The 17,249-nt window shown below is 48.2% G+C and overlaps 1 protein-coding gene across 3 annotated transcripts in view; it reads left to right on the forward strand.

Moving 5' to 3' along the window:
• Window positions 1-16,312, forward strand: part of tab2 (TGF-beta activated kinase 1 (MAP3K7) binding protein 2) — a 66,456-nt gene extending 50,144 nt beyond the window's left edge. Inside the window, exons 3-8 of one of the 3 annotated variants that reach the window (XM_079996822.1) lie at window positions 160-1,771; window positions 6,570-6,730; window positions 8,833-8,926; window positions 11,474-11,554; window positions 15,152-15,274; window positions 15,680-16,312. In XM_079996822.1, the coding sequence (XP_079852948.1) occupies window positions 160-1,771; window positions 6,570-6,730; window positions 8,833-8,926; window positions 11,474-11,554; window positions 15,152-15,274; window positions 15,680-15,819 (2,211 nt within the window). In that variant the 3' untranslated portion in view covers window positions 15,820-16,312. The remainder of the gene's footprint in view (window positions 1-159; window positions 1,772-6,569; window positions 6,731-8,832; window positions 8,927-11,473; window positions 11,555-15,151; window positions 15,275-15,679) is intronic. The other 2 variants (XM_079996823.1, XM_079996824.1) reach the window with 2 other exon arrangements.
• Window positions 16,313-17,249: the final 937 nt, after the last annotated feature.

Genomic DNA, 17,249 nt, shown 5'->3' on the forward strand with positions numbered 1-17,249 from the left:
TGGACACTATGGACTCTATTTGCGGTCTTGGAGTGGTGTTGTGCTCTGTTGAGGTTGACACAACTTCTTATTTTTATGGTGTCTCTATGATCTAGGTGACTATTGTAAAGAGGTGCTAGAGGATAGAGGTGCTTAAAAATGTCTTGTCTCTCTCCCCAGAACAAAAACAACTTGGATGCCTGTTGCCAGTTTCTGTCTCAGCTCAGTCCGTCCTTCCTCTACACTGAAGAGTCTGTCAGTCTGTCTAATGACTGTAGTCACATGACCAAGCTGAACCTGCAGTCCCACCATGACGGTGTGAGGATGAACGGCAGCAGAACTCTAGCCCACAGCCTGAGCGACGGGCCCCTCCAGGCCGGACCCAAGGCCCCTAACACCGACTTTTTCCAGCCGGAGCCCCAGTCAGCACCCCCCCACGGCCCCTCCGGCCTCCATGTTTTCGGCGTGATGGAGCCCACCCGCAAGCCGCAGCCCCCGCAGCACCTGGGGCTGTACCCGCTCGGCGCTAAGGGCCCCACCGCGGGGCCCCCGCAGACCCCCCGCTTCAACCCCATCACCGTCACTCTGGCACCAAACATCCAGCCGGGGCGCAGCACCCCCACCTCGTTGCACATCCACGGCGGCCCCCAGTCTGGGCTGAGCAGCCCCCAGGCAAACTCCATCTACATCCGGCCTTATATCAGCCAATCGGGTGGGGTCCGGCAGGGCCCCATGCCGGGGGGCCGTGCACAGTATAGCCCCACCTCGCAACCACTGCAGCAGATCTACCAGATCTCCCATCCGTCCTCCCTCTCGGGGTCCTGGACCTCCCCGCCCTCCACACATACCTCGCAGGGCCACCAGACCTCCCATGTCTACATGCCCATCAGCTCCCCCACCCATCCTCAGGCACCCTCCGCCCTGCAGGGGCCCCCTGGTGGGGGCCAGGCTTCTTCCTCCTCTTCCTCCTCTTCCTCCTCCACCTCCTCCAACTACAGCCAGTACAACATCCAGAACATCTCCACCGGCCCCCGCAAGAACCAGATCGAGATCAAGTTGGAATCCCCCCAGCGGAGTGGATCCGGGGCCGCTGTGCTGCGGACCAGTGGCGGCCCCCGCTCCTCCTCTTGCTCCTCCACCTCCACTCCCTGCCCCTCCTCCTCCTGCCCCTCCTCTACCACCTCCTCCACCGGCTGCACCACCCCTCTCTCCATCGGTGGGCCGGGGCTGAGCCGCAGCCAGCCCACCGTTTACATCTCCGCTAGTCCCCCTGCCGCGGCCCCCGCCTGCTCCGAGGAAGGGGGCGTTGCCTGCTCCCGCTCGCAGCCCAAGTTCTACATCTCTGCGGACGACGGGAGCGGCGGGGGCCGAAACCCCCCGACCGTCTACATCTCGGCCAACCCCCCATTGCAGGGGCCGTCGGGGGCCCGCACCATGGGGGGCCAAGTGAGCATGGGCCCCGCGTACATCCACCATCACCCGCCCAAGTCCCGCGGCGGGGCGGGCGGCGTTGTGGGTTGCACTGCGGGCCCCGCCTCCTCCCCCCGCGTGGTGGTGACGCAGCCCAACACAAAGTACACTTTCAAAATCACCGTGTCGCCCAACAAGCCGCCCGCCGTCTCCTCCGGCGTCGTGTCCCCCACGTTCGAGCCCGGGAACCTGCTCGGCCTCCCTGCAGACCACCACTTCGAGCCCGATCCGCCGCCGCTGGCCGACCCCCCGTCACACCGTGAGAGGCCGAGCGAGCTGCGGAGACTCAGCACGGGGTCCGACGACGCCGCATACACGCAAGGTGAGGTGCCGGCAGCGGCCTGTGTTATCTGTTTGAAATACAGTTTAATAACACATTGATTTCTGGATATTATAAAGGGAAATGTATTGTATAGTAATTAAAGCGTAATCACCCAGCAGGTAATTGTACCAGTGTTCATCACATACTAGGATTTACCATGTACAAGGCTAAGATTAGTCTTAAGACTTACTTAATACTTTTTTAATGCCCTAGAGGAAAACTCAGGTGTTATAGCAACAGAGAACAGAACAGTGCAAAAAAAAAAAAAAAAGGGAATGAAATGCATCTCTAAACCGAAGGTAACAGGGAGCATCAATCGGATGATTTGGGGAAAAGAAAGAAATAATAAATTCATTGAAATATTCACATCCAGTTATTATCGATATGAGTAGCTATGAGTGAAGTCATTGGACTACTTAAAAAAAATCATCTTTAATTTGAGACGTCTTTATTTATTTATTTATTTTGCTGATGTGGGCCCTAATCTCATAATATATATATATATATATATATATATATATATATATATATATATATTTTTTTTTTTTTTACAAATTGAAATAAATATTTTTGTTATTGGGCTAATTTGGTGTGTATAGACAGCTGAACCATTGCTGTTTAGTTGTGAGTCAAAAAATGGAAAGAAATACGTGAACTCAAACACTTTGTAATTCCACTGGAGACGAGAGAGCAGGTTTGGGGGGAAAAAACTGTAATTTAATTTGCTTGACTCTGTCATCCCCAAAAACCATCTCAGTGGCTGCGTTGGTCATGTGTTCTGACCTCCAATCACAGCTTAACACAAAGCCATGCAGCCTGCGTGAAGTGGCATTTTGACCGATCTAAACCAACCTGAACTGGGTTTGACGGCCCTGCAAACACCCTGCAGCAGAACCCCCACAGCAGCACGGAGGGGCGGAGCCACCAGACGGGCGTGGCTCCGATACTGCTTCCTATCGCTTGTTTAGCCCGAGTCAAGAGGCTAAAGTGTTCTCTTCCTCCACGGCAAACTGGAACAGCAGAGGAGCTGCAGGGTTTTATTTAATTCTTTTATATGCATAACAATAAATAATGGCGTTTGTCCTGCTCTGCCAGGAGAAGCCTAAATGGTTTTTCCACTGTTTCCTGCCAACAGAGTCATTTTACTACAAAGTGCAGTCATGTTTAAAGTGCTTTCAGCACGTTGACTGTAATGCATTTCTGCAGACAGGACTGTGTGCACGCAGCTGTCACTCAGGGACGCCTTACCTGGGAGAACTTATTACTGTAATAATAATAAAAAAATAATAATAATATTAATAATAATTTTAATTTATTACTGCCTTTCAAGCAACCCAAGGATACTTTCACAAATATATGCTGTGTATATACAGTACATTATAACTTTCAGTGCCAGCTCAAATACTGATACCTAAATAAAAAATCTTTAAATGGAAAGAACCGTGTGGGACATGTACTGTTACTGTACTAACTGGATGTCACTTCGTCAACACCACGAAAACACTGTGGTTTAGTCACTGAGCCTCAGTGAGTGTCGGAGAGGGAGGAACCCGTGTGCGTGACTGATCCTGGGGGAGAAAGGGAGGGAAGGGGTGATGGGGTGAGGACGGTGTGATGACAGCAGAATGAGTTTTCTGACTTTAATGTTGCTTTTTGCACTGACGGCCCCTTTGAGTTCCACTCTGTGAGTCAAACCTCCGGAGCAAAGTGACCTTTCCTTTTTTGGCCTTTTAATTCAGTGAGTCACTGTAGTACTGTGTGTGTGTGTGTGTGTGTGTGTGTGTGTGTGTGTGTGTGTGTGTGTGTGTGTGTGTGTGTGTGTGTGTGTGTGTGTGTGTGTGTGTGTGTGTGTGTGTGTGTGTGTGTGTGTGTGTGAGTGAAATCTGTAGTTTTGTAGTTAACTGAAAGCACAACCTGCTGAACATGTTACAATTTGCAAACTTACCACTCTGCTGCAGCTTCTCACGGTGTTTCAATGCAGTCCAATGGGGCAAAGGATTAAGACCAAAAAAATGTTTTAATCTCTTTTTCCAAGTTATCCAATGACCCACTACGATGCGGGAAACTCACATTATAGTCACATGTCTCGTGTTGGCTACAGCAGGTCGTCAGTAGGACGCAACCCCACTTCCTGCTTCTCGTCTCTCCTGTTAGTGTTAACGTGTAGCCCAAAGAGCTGACGTACGAAGTGAACGAGAGTCAACAAAACACTGAAAATGAGATTGAGATTTAACGAGATTTAAAGGTTCCAACAAGTCCTCATCGTTTGCCCAATTGAACAACATTGAAGCTCAGGAGAGTGCTCTGCTGCAGCAGAGTGGTAAGTTTCTCAAGAGTGAAGCCTTCGGCAGGTTGTGCTATGAACAGTTATAAAGGATGGAACCAACATTTAAATCACACCTGGGTTGAAAAATGGCGAACCTATCATTTAAACGCCGTCCTGACCGCCCCCACCAGTGCTGCTGTCCTTGTGGTTTTTCCACTGAAAGTCTGAACAAAGAGGACGTTTGGTTTGCGTGACGGAGCCAGTTTGACGCTCGGGATCGCTGAGCTCTGAGTCATGTCTCTAAGTCAAGTCTGAGTTGTGTCGAAACACCTGACGAACACACACCTGCCACTGTGTGATCAGAGATTCAGGTGCAAAAAGGGGTGAACCGGTCAAACTAATACCAGGATGGAACCGCCTGATACAAGACTTATTACTGTTTCACCTTTTAAAGGACCAAGCAATCATATTTGAATGGCTCATTTCCGTGTTGAGCAGGATATATCAGCAGGGCGATGGATGCCATTCGGTCCACTGTTCCCTCCATAGAGGAGGAGGAGGAGGAGGAGGAGCTTAAATGTTTTGGAAACGTCCGTGTAGTAGCTATGTTTTCCTTTGGGGTTAGTGGGTTAGGTTCATTCTAATTCAGTCAAAATCAGTCATTTAAAAAAAAGAAAAAAAAGAAGAAGCAAACTCAACCTGTGTTTGATGGACGGTGGTACCTCACGACAGTTTGACCAAACACAGCATAAATCACACGTCGTAACTTACCGCTGGGTTTCATCACTAAAGAAACTGATTTAGGTGGAACAAATAAAAGAGACGAGCACATGTATAAACATAACAGTCAGTTTTATAGCGCTTTATGACATATAGTCCCATAGGGATGAGGTTATTATTCCAGGCTGTCTTAATTGATTTGATTCTTTATGTAGGTGTCAGGGTTCAGACGTTAACGCCTGCGGCTGATTTAAAAAGTTATTTTTTCTAATTGCATTGATCCAGCTCAGCACCTGTTCATCTCTGTTGGCTGAATGTAGGAGTTCCAGAGCGGTCATCTGACCACGCTCAACCTGGAGTAAACATCAGGGCAGACTGTGGAGAGATAGGACAGGTTCATCCTCACGGCGCCATGAATGCACAGTGGCTTGTTTTTCTACTTTATACTCTCTTCAATATGGATTTTTGGGAATAAACAATCGGTTTGGTTCTGAAAACATTTTGCTGCAGTTCAGTGCTCCAGGGCACTTGATTGAGGGATGGAGATTGAACCTTCAACATTTACTTCTGTTTTTTTTTTTTTTCATCTGCAAACATGTCAAACCACCGTGTGTGTGTTGGTACTATTGACACTTTGTGTCTGTAGAAGTGTGTGTGTGTGCGTGCGTGAAGCAGGTGTTGCCTCCTGTCATCAGTCTCTGAGTTACGAGTTATGATCGCATCCCAAACTGCAGAGACTTGAGTCGTTCTGCTGCAGAATTCGCCCGAAGCCTCGAGCTGCAGCCGCTGATTTACTGCTGATCCTCCTCCTTTTTACCTTTTGTCTACCCGGATGTTAATGTCGGGGCTCAATGGTAATGGTTGCCCAGTTGCCCCCGGCAACCAGGTCTGGTTCCATTTTCATCTGCCTCATACTGTTAAAGCAGAAAAAAAGAAGAAAAGGAGTGGTATACAAACTGAAAATAAAAGAATTGGATGCACAGTTCGAACTTCAGTCAAAATAATCATGACAATATATACACACACACACACACCACACACACACACACACACACACACACACACACACACACACACACACACACACACACACACACATATATATATATATATATATATATATATATATATATATATATATATATATATATATATATATATATATATATATATATATATATACACATACACATATATATATATATATATATATATATATATATATATATATATATATGTGTGTGTGTGTGTGTGTGTGTGTGTGTGTGTGTGTGTGTGTGTGTGTGTGACAGACAGACAGACAGACACACACACACACACACATATATATATATATGTGTGTGTGTGTGTGTGTGTGTGTGTGTGTGTGTGTATAAAATAATGATCAAAATCATAAGTAAATATCATAAAATCATTTAACATATAACCATTTTTATGATCAATTATTTTTTTGTCATGAGTAAATTCTGTTAATTCCTCCTTCCTTCACGTCACTTTTTCAATATTGGAACATGTATTATAATTATGACGATAAGTATCACCCCATGATAAAATGATAGAAATTTGGCAACCATTTTGTCAGCCTCGGCAACCAACAGCGGATCCATGGTTGGCAAATAGGCAACCCTTTCTAAACGTTAGTGTCGGACTCTGAATATGATGATACTGTTATGGAGCATTATCATCATGAAACTCTAACGTCATATCTGATACAGTTATTTATGTTATAGAGATCTATCTAATCGTGTGTGTGTGTGTGTGTGTGTGTGTGTGTGTGTGTGTGTGTGTGTGTGTGTGTGTGTGTGTCCTCAGCACTGCTGGTGCACCAGAAGGCTCGCATGGAGCGGCTGTGGCAGGAGCTGGAGCTGAAGAAGAAGAAGCTGGAGAAGCTAAAAGAGGAAGTGAACGAGATGGAGAACGACCTCACCAGGAGACGACTGGAACGCTCCAACTCTGCCTCCCAGATCCCCTCGGTCAGTCCATCACACCTGGGGCCACGAGGGGCGGGGCATAAATATGACCTCATTGCCGATTGAAGATTTTCGGGACACTGTCACTCGGGGACACTGACTAGGGACACTGTCACTCGGGGACACTGTCACTTGGGGACACTGACTAGGGACACTGTCACTCGGGGGCACTGTCACTGGGGGACACTGTGACTCGGGGACACTGTCACTCGGGGACACTGACTAGGGACACTGTCACTCGGGGACACTGTCACTTGGGGACACTGACTAGGGACACTGTCACTCGGGGGCACTGTCACTGGGGGACACTGTGACTCGGGGACACTGTCACTCAGGGACACTGTCACTCAGGGACACTGTCACTTGGGACACTGTGACTCGGGGGCACTGTCACTCAGGGACACTGTCACTCAGGGACACTGTCACTCAGGGACACTGTCACTCAGGGACACTGACTAGGGACACTGTCACTCGGGGACACTGTCACTTGTGGAGACTGACTAGGGACACTGTCACTCGGGGGCACTGTCACTGGGGGACACTGTGACTTGGGGACACTTTGACTCGGGGACACTGACTAGGGACACTGTCGCTCGGGGACACTGTCGCTCGGGGACACTGTCGCTCGGGGACACTGTCACTCTGGGACACTGTGACTCGGGGACACTGTGACTCAGGGACACTGTCACTCGGGGACACTGTCACTCAGGGACATTGTCACTCGGGGACACTGTGACCAGGGGACACTGTGACCCGGGGACACTGTGACCCGGGGACACTGTGACCCGGGGGCACTGTGACTCGGGGACACTGTGACTCGGGGACACTGTGACCCGGGGACACTGTCACTCGGGGGCACTGTGACTCGGGGACACTGACTAGGGACACTGTCACTCGGGGACACTGTCACTCGGGGACACTGTCACTCGGGGACACTGTCACTCGGGGACACTGTCACTCGGGGACACTGTGACTAGGGGACACTGACTAGGGACACTGCCACTCGGGGACACTGTGACGCCCGACACTGTGACTCTGAGGTCTGATTTGTGAGACTAGGGCTCTGCCAACCGGCCTCCACAGTGGCTCCTGGAGCAATCAGGGGGGGTTCACCAAAACACACCCTCCAAACTCAGGGCAGGTGTCCCGCCTGCGTCCGTGTCCCTCTGAAGCTGCTGTTCTGTTGTGAAACACCTCCACCCAAGTGGATGTTGAATCAGCTGCTGGAGGCTTTTTGCTGTTTCAGCGGGAGCTCGATTGGCTGATCTCAGTTCTGCTCCAGTGGCTCAGAACACAGATCTGCCAAAACAGACACTGTGACAAAGTTTGTTCTTTACTTTGAAAAGATATTATACATCAGCTTTATTGTTTTTACGTGTATTGCTTGGACTTATAGTATAGTTCTTATAGTTCTTATAGTTTTTATAGTTCTTGCAGTTCTGCGACATCTTGTAGTAGCCTGATCACCTCTTTCCAATTAAATGAGTAAAATCCTTAAGAAACATACATTTATGCTTGTTTCTGCTTTGAAATCTGGACATGTATTTAATTTAATTTTAATTTCAAGTTATTTTCCCTGCAGCGAATTATACTTATATTTAATTTTTGCCTTTTAGTATTCACTAAGCCACTGGTTCTCAATGTGGGGTCCGTAGACCTTGAGGGGTCGTTCCAGCAAAAATGATTATTTTAACGTCACTGTTGTTTATTTTCCAAGATGTTGGCACCGTGAGAGAATGTCCAGTCATGACAGCTTGGGTCCTAGTTTCACTGTTATCTCCTTAACTAGAGACAGTAAATCAGATCCAGGATAAAAAATATTGATCTCATATCGTGCTGGGCTGTCTGCGGAACCCATTATCCAAATTATCAAGCTTATTTTATTTCGACATCGAGGAAAGAAATATCGTGATAATTATGGTTATCGTTTTATCGCCCAGCACTTAACTCCCATTGGATCCAGGGACTAAATCTGAGGCTCCTGGATTGTTGTTCTCAGCAGCCAATTTGCCACAAGATCAGCAAACAATTAGTCAACTATTTATATGAACTTGAGTTGAACCGGTGTCCGTCCGTCTGATGTGGTTCTGTTGGTTTTCTCTCAGATTGAGGAAATGCAGCAGTTGAGATGCAAAAACCGGATACTGCAGATCGACATCGACTGTCTGACCAAGGAAATCGACCTGCTTCAGACACGAGGTACTGTGTGTGTGTCTGTCTGTCTGTCTGTTATTTGCAATGAAATGTCTAGAAGTCAAAGTCACATTCCACTGTGTATTTTAAGCTTTAAGGAGGGCAAAAGATAATTGGAAACATACCATAAGTTATTGTAAATTTCATGAAATTGAATTTTAAGTTATTATATATGATATTATATATTCTAGGCCTTAATAGATCATATTAGCCACCCACCGTAGAGGGTCAGCGAACGCTCAAATTATGGGAAACCATGTGACCCGGCACACGCAGCCAAGGTGCTGCCATTGTGCTCTTAAGCACCAGTCGCTTCCTGTATTGCATCCTGCAGCCGCTGCTAACAAGCTATTTATTGCCGCAGCAGAACTCCACTGAGACACGTCCAGAAAACTGCTTCTTGGGGGTGGAGGACACACTCAGGTCCTCCCCAAAAATAACCACACCCCTTCTGTAGTCAATATGGAGAGATTCCTTTAAAGTGTGAATCCATCAGGTCGTCTGCGTTGGGTGGAATACACCACAATAACTCACCACAATGAATCCACAGTATTGCGACAGATTACTGACCACAACTCGCGACGCTGCCTTAGCTAATTCCTTTCACTTCTTATCAAGTGGCGGACCCCGGCACCAGCAATTAAAAACAGCGTACAGAGGAGCACATGCACAGCGTAAACACGCTGAATGGATGTTTCTTAGCTAAAGAAAGATGGGATGAATATCAAATATTTATCCTCAATTGTTGTAACAAAATGATCTCATGGATTACAACTTTAATGAAATACTTTAAAATAATCCCAAAAAATATGTTTGCTCCAAAAAACGTAGACTGAGGAGTTTCACATCCGCCCCTCGTTTACCATTGAGTGGACTGTCTAGGATGTCGGCCATTTTGAAAATGAATATATCATCATAGTCAACGACTGATTATCCAAAAGGTGGTGAATCAAATGTGACAGCGTCTGGCGTACGGTCGTCCAAGTCGGCAAACGTGAAGTCCTGCAAAACAACACGAAAGGTTTAGTTTGGTTTGATTTGAATGTGTTTTTCTTTTTTTTCTCCCATATTTTGAAATGTTAAATGTTGAAGAACCCGCCAGTTTTGGGATCGCTCAATGCTCATAGTTTGTCAGCAAAGTAAGTTTGTTTTAGTCTCTAGGGTCTGGGGGGCGTGTGGGCGCGGTGATGGATTAGCATCTTTGGTTTCACTGGCTAGTGTCCCTGCCCCTGCCCCCCCACCATCTCTCTACTTATTTTCAAAACTGCGTTTGATTTCTAAATATGAGATAAATATTAAAAGATCCAGCTGCATTACACAGGGGGAAAGTCCCACAGCCACTTGTCGAACATCTCACGGTTCCCTTTGACGCAACCATGCAGATCAGCCTCATCGCTCCGTATTCCGTGTGATGTCAAGACTGCGGAGAAGACCCGGGCGGTGCCGGGTCTGCTTCGCGTGGTTAAAAAAAACGGTCTCGCCGCCACGCCTCCGAGGACACGAAGAAGAAGAGCCGACGTCACTTCCCTAAACAATGTTTTAAGGAAACGACGACAGATAAACACCGGAAGCAACAAATATCCCTTCTCCGTGAAAACATCATCTGTGTTGTTGTGGATAATGAGGAGAGGGCGGCGCTCCCAGGAAACAACCTTTCCCAAATAGTTGTTTTCATGTGCGCGGTCTGAAACGGGCCACTTTCTGAAAACCATCATTGTTCTAAAACAATAAATGCAGGAAATGGGAATGTTTAGAAGATACAGAACAATGGAGGGCTCATGCAAGTTAAACATTTTCCAATATTCTTATGAATTAATGATTCAAATAGGATTTTCAGAAAACCACATTGAACATTATCTCATTGAGGAGCACAGCACTGTCCAGACGTCACCATTTGAATCACTAATTGTGTTTTCTAAATGTTTTGTTTGTTCTGCAAAAGTCTGGAAATTCTTCTAAAACTTTAAATCCTGATTTCTCAGAACTTCTGTTTTCAAAACCTTAACCTTTAATAAGTCACAGCTTCCAAAATATTTGCTTGATCCCCACAAGTGATCCCTTGTTTTGAAGCTCTGGTTCTACACTTGAAAAAAACGAAAAAGGTCAAATTTTGAAATGTGACCCTAAAGTATGTAATGCTTACATTTTCGATTAAAGTTTATTTCAATGTACATTTAGCAATTTAAACACGTCAGCTGTGCTTTCATAATCTCTGAAAAACTGAAAAATGACCTTGGCCTACTTGGGAACTAAAAACAACAGACTCTGTCACAAATGTTTACTACAAGAGTCCAAATGTCTCCAAATATCTTATGAGAAAAAACAATAGTCATCCCCAAGATGTCGTCAAATTATTGATAACAAGGTATTTGATTTTGTCAATATCGCGAATCCAAACAATACCTCTATACCTCTACAAAGAGAATCAAGATAAACTCAAATATGGAATGATTTTCTTTTGCATCAGATAAAGCATCAGCGTCGTCAAACAGAGGAATTTAAATTTAGCAGAAAGTGGAGCATGAATTATTAATTTCCTCCTCTCGGTCGCAGGGCCGCACTTCGATCCCAGCGCCATCGACAACTTCTACGACAACATCGGCTTCCTCGGCCCTGTTCCTCCCAAACCCAAAGGTACCCCCTCTCTCCATCCCTCCATCCATCCCATCACTAGAGTGATGGGATGGATGAGTCTCATCGCTGCGTTGGTAGGAGAGTGCACAGCAACGACTGTCGTGACGGGGTTGCTGTCAAACTAAGCAGACATGATCCTCGCTGGGTGGGCGCGTGCCCCTCCCCGCCGCCCGACAACCCCTTGTGCCGCCCGGCTGCCATGTCTCCATGCAGATGACGTGGTGACGTAGTGGTCCTCCACTTTGTTGTACATGGGGTTGACATGCCTGTGCTGCTGGACACCAACTCTCATCTTCTCTTGCGGTGCATGCGTTGGAGGTAGCCATCGCAAACGGCCTCCTACACCGCAGGACTGCATCAGGAGCTGTGCCGGGCTCGGACACGAGCCTCCCTCACGGGTTTGGGGTCAAATCTGAATTCTGCCGCCAGAGGCCTGCAGGCTCTGGGGACTTTGGCCCCTGGAAGTATACGACTTTGATCTGTCGCTTCATCCATTATTCTTTACAATGCTGATACTAGCTGAAGTTGGAACACTCATCCACCCTAAATATATCGCAGTCAGGGCTGAATGATTTATCAAATTGAAAACCAACATCGCAATTTAACAACGCAATTTTCAAATCGCAAAACCTGCGGAAAAAAACATTTCTTATTTGTATTTTGCACAATCTAACCGATAGGGCTGTGTAGGGCCGGCTCTCCCTCCAGGCCTGATGGGCGGCGGCCTAGAGCCGTCCTGGGGTGGGGGCACATTTTGCACACCTGCCCCCGACGGCTCCGATGATGCGTGCGCCCGCGACCGGCGCCCAGGACAGTGTTCTTGTTTTATTTCACATCTCCTAATGGAACTTTTTTTTAATGAGCGCATGGAGCGGTCCTCCGTGTATGTGGACTTAAGCACAAAACAATAATACATTTCTGCTGAAACACTGCTTTTTTCGAATGTTAATTTTCAGATTCGAACAATTACAAGGTTGAAGTTAAATCAATGAGTCAATACTCTTTTGTGACTGAAGGTTTTTCTATTTACAATTCAATAGTTAAATAAAGATATATTCTTGATATCAATTCATGCAACAATTCATCAAATTTTATCATAACACGAGGCCTGGCCAACAGAAAAGAGCAGTTTATATGTTGTTGTATCCAATGTTGTGTTGGCCATACTATAAAATTATTTATTGCTTGTATTTAGTTGATAATACAGAAGATAAGGAAGTTAAAAAAAAAAAATCTCAATATTGGTCTGAAAAAAATCGCAATTACATAATTTTCCCAAATCGTTCAGCCCTAGTCGCGCCTGCCACACCTGTCGCAGGACTGTGCGGCAGCAGTAGTTTCCTCGACACACTCCGTTCCAGGGTCCAGATTGAGAGCTCTCTCGTTAACCCCCCTTACCGGGAACTATCAGCGGGGCAGATCCTTGGACTCGTGTTACGCGTCAGTCCCTGAGGTCGTTTGGCTAGGAAGAGACTTGCCCGCCCAAAGCTGTCTATCTATCCTGGGCGACCTCAACGCCAGGCTAGATCCAGAAGACGCACCTTTTACATACCACGAAGCAACAAACCAGAATGGTGAGCTGCTCACCAGGCTGCTGATGGAGCATGAACAGCTGCGAACACACAGTTCCAGAAGAAGGTTCGGTAAGAGGTGGACGTTTCAAGGTTTCGCAACCGGCCAACTCCATCAACTCAACTACTTACCGCACCAGTCTGCCGGAAATGGAGAAACCGTGTGTCCACAACTGCCTGAGGCTCCTTTCACACGGTCTGCTCTGTCCACCGAAGCTGAGCCTGAGAGTCCCAAAACCAAGTGCTTAAGTGCGGTATGACTGGAAGCTCTTCTCAACAAGACCCGACCTGCAAATGTAATACACAGTGCGTAGGAGGCGAAAACTCGCCAAAACTGTAGCCACTAGGACACTGAGAGGAAGCAGCTGCTCTAGTACGAGGACATCACAAAGGAGGAAATCGTGGAGAAAATGAGGAGGGTAGAAGCTGCACATGGTATGGAGAATCATGGAAGATCCTCAACAAATTCAGCGAGCGTAAGAAAATAAAGGGCAACAGCGCAGAGGAGCGAGTAACAATCTGTTTCACCCATTCCAAGAAGCTCTTAGGCAGCGACCCCCGCACACAAAGACATAATCGTCATCTCTACCAACATTGACATCGATGATGGACCCTTCACTTCAAGAGGCCAGACAACATCCCGCCAGAAGTCTTTGAAAACTGCGACCTGGAGAACATCATTCTCGAGATCTGCAACCTAGCTCATGCTAAGGGCCAGAAGGCGACGCAGTGTTCGATATCTAATTTATCATTCCTGTTCCAAAGATGGGCGACCTCTCGAAGTCAGATGACTATCGGGGCAATAGTCTCACAAGCGTTGTGGTGAAAATGTGGAACAGATGACAAAGTCCCATTGACCCACTGCTGAGAGACAAGCAGAACGGCTTGAGCTATAAGTCACTGAGGCGCATCATCAAGGGGGTGAAGCAGTAAAACTTGTCAGCGGTGCTCACATTGATTGACTTTCGGAAGTCCTTTCCGCCCACATTGGCAAAATGATGAGAATCCTCAAGTCCCATGGTGCCCCACCCAACCTACTCAGAGCCATCGAGCACATGTCCTCTGGGACCAGAGCCAGAGTCCTGAAGCCGGGCGGTGACGGGTTCCACATCCTGGTTGGTGTTCTACAGGACAACACACTTGACCCGTTCCTTGTCATCATAGCCCTCGGCTACGCGAGCCATCAGTGGATGAGACGAAGCCCTTGGCTTCACCATCATTCCAAGGAGGTCCAGGTGGAACCCAGCAGTGGTAGTCACAGATCCGGACTCGGCAGATGACTGATCAGCCCCTCAAACGATGTGGCGCAAGCGCAGGAGCTGCTCACTCGGGTCAAGACCGAGTCTGGCTCCAAATGACAAAAAGACTTGTATGTCGTACAACATCCACGAGCACCAACCCCTTTGAACCAATGAGGACGAGGCCCTCAAGGAAGAAGGGGATTTCAAGTATCTGGCTCGTACGTCGACTCCACAGAAAAGGACTTGAAGGCGAGGAAGGTCCTTGCCTGGAACACCACTCGGCGCTCCGGGCTGTCTAGAAGGGTGTGGCTAAGCTTCTTCTCCGCCACAGTTGGGTCAGTTTGGTTGTGCAGTTGCACAGACGCTCCACGCGGAGGCTGAGGGCGGTCCGAGCTCTATCGGGTGGTGCCAAGGTGACAAGCGAGAGGATGGAGCCGGCCGGACACAGTCATCCACATCTCCAACTTGCAGCCAGTGACGTCGTGCTGTGGGAGCCTCCGCACGCTGAGCGGAGGAGGGAGGCCGACGCCCTCGTCACGGTGGCGAAGCGCGACTCGGGGGTGGAGGAGGCCGGCGAGCGAGGGGCTGGGCCGACGCCCTCGTCTGCGCACCACCTCGTAGTACCAGGGGCTTTTACTTTGGCGACAGCGCTCACTTCCTGTTTTTATTCTGTGCCGTCACATGTTTCACTCCTCTGCTCCTCTCTGTCTTCTCCCTCCATCCCTCCATCCGTCCCTCCATCCGTCCATCTCTCCACCCATCCCTTTCTCCCGGGGGTGGTGCAGGCTCGGTGGGCGTCCGTCCCGACAGGAGAGGATGTCGTTACAACGTCACCTCCAAACTCCTGATGGAGCCTTCCACCTCCACCTCCACCTCAACCTCCTCTGCTCCTTCCCCTCCTCCCTCGGGTGGGTAGCGCCACCTCTTCTTCTCCGTCCTCCCCTCTACCCTTTTTCCCTCTGTCTTGTCTCTCCTCCATCACCCTCCTCCTGCTCAGTACGTGTGTGTGAAGGTTTCACTCTGAGAATCCAACGTTCGACTGAAAACGTCGTTAAAATCTGAATTTTGCTTCTTTATCTTGTGACTTCACTGATTCCTAAAACAAACAGAAAAGGTTGTAGATCAGGGGTCTCAAGCTAGGGAGCGGGGGCCACATGGGGATCGTATTTTGATGAATAATGTTTGTCAATCACCTCGACTTTTCAAAATGTAAAAGCGGCGTTAGGTCACCGCGGGAGCTTTTGTTCCGCCTGCTTGTTTGTCTCCCAGTTGAAGTCGCGGCTCCGCCCTAAACGAAGCTCCTCCCCCTGCAGAGCCCAGCGGCCGTGCGGCCAAGCCCCCGTCGGACCCCGAGGAGGACGACGGCGTGCAGTGGAGCTGCACCGCCTGCACCTTCCTCAACCACCCGGCGCTCAACCGCTGTGAACAGTGCGAGTTCCCGCGCCACTTCTGAGCCAATGGGAGCGCAGCGCCGCCGGCCCCGCCCCCCCCCCCCCCCGTCGCTGTGCAACAGGCCACAGATGCATCATGGGATACCTCGCTGCTCCCTCCTACAGTATTAAGAGGCCTGCGGTGACATCACACAATGTCTGTTTTGGCAGTTTTTAGGAATCGTCGGGACTGATTACTTGATTGATACTGAATTTCAAATATTTGATCTGTGGATCAGAAAACTGACGGGAACGATGTTAAATCTAAGAGCCAGGCCTCCTTCATACAGACTGGCATTTAAAAAGCTGTCAAATTTTTAGGAAATTACAAATTCAATTCTGAGAAAGTCAATAAATCTCATTGGAGATGATTTGGGTGTAGATGTGACATTGGCGGCCGTGACGCCGGTGGAGCCGACATGGAGGCCAAAACGCCTTTTTTTTTTTTTTTTTTTTTTTTAATTTTTTTTTTTTGGGCCGAATCAAAAATTCTCCACTTCTGTGGCGGCGCGATGGGACCGCAATGGGGACCGGGAACCTCCTTTTGGCCCACGGGTGGGGAGGGGCGGCTGACGTAGTGACTGAGCGTCCGGCCGCTGTTTGCTAAAGCGGCCGGACGGAGGCGCCTGCGCCGCGGCCTCCACCGCGTCGCCAGCGCGTCGAGAGGAGAGGAGCCGCGGCCGTGTACATACTGTTAGAACGCGTCGCTATGACAACCCTGTATTTCCTGTAAGTATAGCTCCGTAGACGGTATTTACTTTGTTTTCTTCTCCTTTTGTTTCTGTTGGAGCCCCGCCCCCCTCCGCCGAGGCGGGCGGGGTCAGCAGGAAGCCGCGCCCACGGGTGACGAGCGGAGGGACCGTGGGAAGGATCGCATCAGACGTCACGTGACAAACTGGAATATAGCGTTAATATTTTGGGAGCTCGGGTGCGGAGGCGCCGCCGCGGCGACGGGTCCTCGGCCCCCCGGCGGCCAATCAGGTTTCCAGACTTTGATGCGAGCGGTCGCATCGGCAGCCCCGAGCGTTTCCGAGATCAAAGTGAAAATGTAGTATTTTTAAGTATTTCTGTCTCCAGTCAAGAAATATTTATGAGCGGGTTCGACTTCGAGGAAACGTCTCTGAATCAGAAACTACAAGCACAACACGTCCTTCAACCGCTTTGCAGCCGGTTCATTTGTCCTCTTAAGCTTCTTGTTGGTGCAGAGTTGTTTTTTTTTGTTTTGTTTTGTTTTGTTTCCAAATGTTTTTATTTTTAAAAATTGCAAATAATTTACCTAAACTGTGGAATGGTTATTTTGTGAAGTTTTCCCACATCCTGTGAAAAAAAGTAATAATAATTGCCTTGCATCAGTGCCTTAGAAAAGGTTTTTCTCTGCCGTCACAAATCTAAAAGTGCCATTTTTAAAACTGAAAACCTTTTTGTTTTGTTTTTTTAGTAAAAAAAAAAAAAA

The sequence above is a fragment of the Zeus faber genome, assembly GCF_960531495.2.
Source record: "Zeus faber genome assembly, chromosome: 2".
In the NCBI taxonomy this organism is placed as follows: Eukaryota; Metazoa; Chordata; class Actinopteri; order Zeiformes; family Zeidae; genus Zeus; species Zeus faber.